Consider the following 6,038-nt stretch of genomic DNA (forward strand, 5'->3'; position numbering starts at 1 on the left):
CGGCAAAAGAGTATGCATGCAAGAAATATATATATTGAGGGATATACATATGATTCTAATTTTATTAGGGTATACACACACTAACTGATATTGTTTTATTAAAAGAAACAGTAATATATAATTTAAATTTCCAATGGTAATTAGTAAATAATGTAAATTTTGAGATTTTATTTGCAAGATGAACTTTAATTAATCGTTAAGAGAATGAATTAAAAAAAAATTAAAAAAAAAGGAGAAGCTTTGCATGGGAATAGCATGTGGTTGGTCCACCAAGAGCTGTGATTCACTGTGCCAACTCATCTTTAAAAACAAAAAAGCAAAGCATCCTAAGCTCGCTTAATTAAATAAGTGCAATTAATTAACATCTTAATCATGGTCAAACCTCAGTCAAACCATCATCAGGAGAGTGATTAGTGGTGGTGTTTAATGACAACATTGCGCCGAAAGACACCTCTCCAAAACAAACATAAAATAAAACTCTGATTAATTAGTGTTTGAATTGAAACACTTAAAGATAACACCTAGTGTGTGTTTCTTCTTGAATTTTAATACATATATTTATATTTATATTAGGGTTTGGAGAGGAGAAGCAAGAGCATATGGGCAAAATCTAAGTGTGAATAGGTTTTGTTTGAGTTTGAAGTGATGGGAAAAGAATTATAAAGAAATGTTTGTACTGAGTTCATGTGAAGAGGATATGGATGATCAGTGAGAGACCATTTGCATGTGAAATAATAAAGTTTGGTTCAGTGTGCATGCATGGTAGCCAGAGATTGTTTATTTAATTATATATACATATATTGTTTTATTAATGTAAGCATGTTACATGAGTGAGGGTGATGTGTCCATATTAAAAGTAAATTAATGTGAAATTAAATTGAGTGTTGTTACATATAAATTTGGAGTGAAGCAAAGTAATTGAGTTTATATATATAATGTCAACTTAATTATATATGAGACAAAAGGCAATTCTTTTTGTAGGAATACTTTTATTTTAATTAACAAGATATCTTTTCATGTCTTAATTTCTAAGAAATCTATTTGAGACTTGTATAACAATGCTTATAACTATACTTTTGCTTTGCCAAAAGGAGTTTGGAGAGTATATTTCCATAAAAAGACCATGTAATTTTTCCAACTTGAGTTACTTGGTACATAATATGAGCCTACATAAAGGCCTTTTTGCATAAATAATATCATAGCTCTCCATTTGTCATCATAAAAATAAGGCATGCTTCCTCAGTACTCAAACTTAATTTGTTATATATATATATATACAGTGTGTGTATGCATGTGTGTATTTCATTCACAGTACATATAAATATATAAATATATATATAAATATCTGACACAAAAAACACCAAGTGAGATGAGTTGTTTTGGTTTCTATAAAATAAGTTTTGGGGAACTTTTTTAGACATTCAAATGCTCTTATTAATTAACAAAAAGGAAAAAAGAAAAAAGAAAGAAGAAGAAGAAGAAGTTGCTCAAAATGAGGGAAGAGAGAAGCTAAGTAGGCAAAAAGTGGAACAAAAGCAAAGCAAAGAGATGATGCAAAAGACTTTTATATCATTCCATCCTTGTGCATGACAAACATAAACAAAAAGAAACCCCCTACCTATCTTGTTAATTATCTCCATATTGATAATATATAAAATATTATAAATATATATATATATATATATAAAACAAAGCTAAGCAGAAGCTCTGGCTCCAAAAGAAAAAGAGAACATACAAAAGGATACTGGTTTCTATTACATTGATGATGACAATATAGAATCATGTCAGTAATGAAAACAAACAGCAAAAGCAAAAGATTGTTAGTCTCTTTCTTTCTCTCTTTCCTGTCAAACATCTTCTCCTTGTAATATTTCATTTGACAGACTATGTCAGCACCCACCCCCACCACCCACCACCACCACCACCACTTCACTTCTCTAGATCTCTCTTTCTCTCTCCATGCAAATCTATCATCATTCTATCCCATAAATGGGTGTCTGAACAAGCCCCATGTTTGTCTTTCCAGTTTCATACTGGTAATAAGCAGTTGATGAGTTTGGTGCAACTGCTCCCCAGTTTCCAACATAGTTGTTGTTTCCTTCATAGTATGAAGATGATGATGTTGTTGCAGTACTTCCATATGGCATTGAATTACAACTACTACTTTGTTCTTGTTGTTCTCCAACCATCCCATTGTTGTTCCAAACATAGCACCCTGATCCATGTCCCATCATGTTATTCTGCTGATCATGTGAACTCATGAAACCCATATTAACACCATTAGAGAACACACCAAACCCTAATGCACCATTACTGCTATTTTGCTGTTGCTGCTGCTGCTGAAGTGCAAGAAAGGACCAGTAATCCTGATCTGATGATTTCACAGGCAAAGCAGCAAAACCAATAGACGATGAAGCATCATGACACTCAATTGATTGTTTAACATCAATGCTAAGAGCATCAGAAGATGAAGAAGATGATTCTGATGTCTTTGAACCCTTCCCTGTCATGCCACCAATAGGTAGATTACTATTAATGATACTCTTTATATCATATCGGCTCATATCGAAGTTCGTCACCGCATTAAGTCCTCTAAACTTAATAGCAGCAATATCATACGCTTCCGCTGCTTCTTCTTGCGTACCTAAATCAATTATCACTTCCACATCAGTTAATTTACACCATAAAATACCCACACACACACACACATATATATATATATATATATATATAAATAAGTAAACAATTATGTATATTGTACTCACTGAAAGTTCCTAAATAGAGGTCCTTGTTACCAGCAACTCTGCCAATTCTTGCTTGCCATCTTCCATGTTGATGGTGTCTAAATTTTAAACATAATTATTATATATAAAAATTAAATCAATATATATATATATATAAGAAAAATAAATTAAAGAAACCTTGTGACTCCTCTGTAAATGGAAGCGCCTCTGGAGAAGCCACTGCTCTTCCTGCATGGAAATACTACTACGTGACTACGTGCTCTATATATTTTACATGCATGGTTTTGATTATAAAGTAATAAATAGAGAAAAACCTCCGAAGAGAAGCTACAAACTCTTGTCTGGTCATGTTCTTCATCTCTTCAAGCTCTTTCTCGTAGTTTGATACCTGTTTGATTAGCAAGAAAAGCGTATAAATATATGTATATTTATTATTATTATTATTATTATTATTATTATTATTATTCCCATTATGACCTTGAAGTAGGGGTATTTGAGGAACATACTGGAAAGTTAGTGGTGGTCGTCGGACCCCAGTACTTGAGCGCCGCCAGGTCATACGCTCTCGCTGCTTTGTCCTCCTTATCATACCCACCTATTTTTTTAAAAATAAAAAAATAAAAAAATGGAATTAAAATTTAATTATTTGAATTTTTTTCCAAGAAAAGAGGAAACACGAGGATGGGCAATGGCATACCCAAGTAGACTGGGAAGGACAGGAAACGGACAACAGGTCCCAACCAGAACATGCCACGTGTCCGACAACCAAATAAGCGAAGCGCACGTTAGCAAAAACTTACTGTCAAAAAACTAAAGTACACCGGAAAACTCATATTAGTCCCATACCTTGTCTTCCCTTCCGGCTTTGCCCTTCCCGCCGGCAACTATTATCCCATAGATGCGCTTCATACCTCCCCGTCCACCGGTGTCTGCCCAAAATACCCCTATAACTTCCCCAAACTCCAAAGTCCAAACAAACACACACACACACTATATATATATAATGGGTGTGAAAAAGATGAGATTTATATATATATATATATATATATACCGGGTGACACCGCGGTAGATGGAGGTGCGTTGGCCGAAGGTATCAACAGGACGGCGAGCATCGGCAGGAGTAGGAACAAGAGCATCAGTGGCTGCGGAGACGGTGGAAGAGTCCGGCCGGAGTAAACCGGCAGCAATAGACTTCAAGTCAGAAGCATCATAGTGTCCTCCTTCAGTTGGAAAAAGCTCCCTAAAAAAATCTTCCAGCTTTTGGCCCTTCTCTCCCTCCCATCATCTCCACTCTCCTCCTCCCTCCTTCCTCCCCTGTAAAACATCAAATTGGTCATTGATCAGAAAGACAACTTCTTTATATAATCAAAGATATATATATATATATATAGATAAGTAGATAGAGAGAGGGAGAGAGGGACCATGGGGAGAGGAGGAGAAGGCTTCAAGAAGACAAGGTTGATGGGAAAGGGAGAAGGCAAGCCAGTTGTGAGGGTTGTCCATGTCCATGGTTTGGGGAAGAGTGAGTTTTGTTGGGAAGATGGAGGAGAAGGTTTTGTTTGTTTTGTTTTGTTTTACTTGGGAGAGGAAGAGAAGAAGGGAAGAAGAAGATATAGAGGTGGTGAAGAAGGAAGGGTATAATGGGAATAAAAAGTTTTTAGAAAGAGATTGAGAGAGAGAAAGAAGAAGGCACGGAACCCTAGAGATGGGTATTTTTAATGGAAGGTGAGAAAAGGAGTGATATGTAATAATAAGAAAAGTTAGGGGGGTTTTAGGAAAAGTTGAGGGGCAAGTGGAAGCATTACATGGGTTACTCTTGGCGGTCATAGCTTGACCGTGCATGGAAAGTAAAGAGATAGGAAATGGTGTTGGTGTGGTGTTCCTTTCGACCACGTTAAGCATGGTTTATAGTGAATTTATTTTATCTTTTTAATTATTTTTTAAATTTTATTGAATGGGATATCGTTGTTTGTTTCGTTGTTTTGGAGCGGGAGTAGGATAAGGGTAATGGAGGGTGGAGGAGCAAGAGAAGGGGAATGGGACACGTGGACCAATGAGGTGAGGAGAGAGAGGATGGAATGCATGCGATGCCACGTGGACTAATATGGGAAGCCGCATTCTTTGCGCGTTTGGAGAGGTGTCTGGTCACCGGCCCGGTGAGTTTACCGCTGTGTTGGCATGAATAGAGAGTATTGTTACTATTACTGGCACAAGGGTGCGTTCACTGCGTTGTATACCAAATTATTTAATACTTACCAAATATAAAAATAATAACGTTTATTGCCACGTGGAATATATTCGTTAGTTTTACCGAAAAAATTTCTAAAACTTTAAAATTAAATATTAAATGTCATAAATGATTATTTTGAATATATGTTTTTTTATTTTAAAAAAAATTGTAATGTTACTCTATTTTTTAAAAACTTTATTTTATGTAAAGATTGAAATAATTTATTTCATCTAAAAAATCATATACAATATCGAAATTGTTTCGATGAACTAATGATATTAAGGGTGGCAAAAACTAATTACTTCATTTACTTCAATTGGCTAAAAAAAAAGATAAAAAGAAAGCTATGCCAGCAATATCATGCATCATCTTATCATTCTTATTTATTTTATTTTTTAAAAATAAATTAATGATATTTATAAATGATAAAAAACTATTGCATGATTCTTTTTTCTCCATCATGAAAAGGAAAGAACGAAGGCAAGATTGAGTTGGGACCTCATCTTAAAGAGAGCTAGAATCCAAATGAAAACCATCCCTCTCCACCATTAATAAATATATAAATCAACATTTGAGTCACAGTGTCACATATGTATGTCTTCATCATTGAGCCACAATTTATTATCAATAGATGGTCATTAATCTCTAAGTTAATGTTCAAACTCTAATTAATAATAATAATAATAATAATAATAATAATAATAAAACACAAGTTCCGATATGTTGTTAAATTTCTCATATAATACTAGTCATTAAAATGTTCCACGTAAATCCATGCATGCATGATGCATGGCATAGTACATTTGTTGCCTCGAGATGTGAACTAGTTTTTTTAGATTGAGCGCTTACCGGCCATGAGATCCATTCTTTTGTTTGATTGTTACATTTGAAGGATTATATGGAATAGTATTTAGATATAAAAATGCTTTTTAGGTCTAGGAATATATATATATATATATATATGGACCCATCATCTAGGGATGTTCCTAGATTTCAAATATACTGACGTCCATATTACCCATTGAACTGACCACTTTATCATTATAAATAGGAAACCGTTTTCA

At 34.3% G+C, this 6,038-nt stretch overlaps 1 protein-coding gene across 1 annotated transcript; it reads right to left on the reverse strand.

The window, feature by feature from the left end:
• Positions 1–1,927: 1,927 nt before the first annotated feature.
• On the reverse strand, positions 1,928–4,253 carry LOC120251278 (AP2-like ethylene-responsive transcription factor AIL5). The gene is made up of 9 exons (XM_039259837.1): positions 4,166–4,253; positions 3,796–3,964; positions 3,591–3,673; positions 3,442–3,450; positions 3,251–3,339; positions 3,059–3,132; positions 2,922–2,972; positions 2,766–2,842; positions 1,928–2,644 (listed from the first exon to the last, which is right to left on the reverse strand). The coding sequence occupies exons 1-9, from the start codon at positions 4,251–4,253 to the stop codon at positions 1,974–1,976; spliced, it is 1,311 nt and encodes a 436-aa protein (XP_039115771.1). The 3' UTR covers positions 1,928–1,973.
• Positions 4,254–6,038: the final 1,785 nt, after the last annotated feature.

Source organism: Dioscorea cayenensis, chromosome 3 (assembly GCF_009730915.1).
Source record: "Dioscorea cayenensis subsp. rotundata cultivar TDr96_F1 chromosome 3, TDr96_F1_v2_PseudoChromosome.rev07_lg8_w22 25.fasta, whole genome shotgun sequence".
Classification (NCBI taxonomy): Eukaryota; Viridiplantae; Streptophyta; class Magnoliopsida; order Dioscoreales; family Dioscoreaceae; genus Dioscorea; species Dioscorea cayenensis.

What these genes read in the sequence shown, in the direction of transcription:
- LOC120251278 (XM_039259837.1), bottom strand. Translation starts at nt 4,253, where the DNA reads ATGGACATGGACAACCCTCACAACTGGCTTGCCTTCTCCCTTTCCCAT. An exon ending in TTTGTAGCTTCTCTTCGGAG is followed by an intron (nt 2,973 to 3,058) that starts GTTTTTCTCTAT and finishes ATTTCCATGCAG; the next exon opens with GAAGAGCAGTGGCTTCTCCA. An exon ending in ATTTACAGAGGAGTCACAAG is followed by an intron (nt 2,843 to 2,921) that starts GTTTCTTTAATT and finishes TTTAAAATTTAG; the next exon opens with ACACCATCAACATGGAAGAT.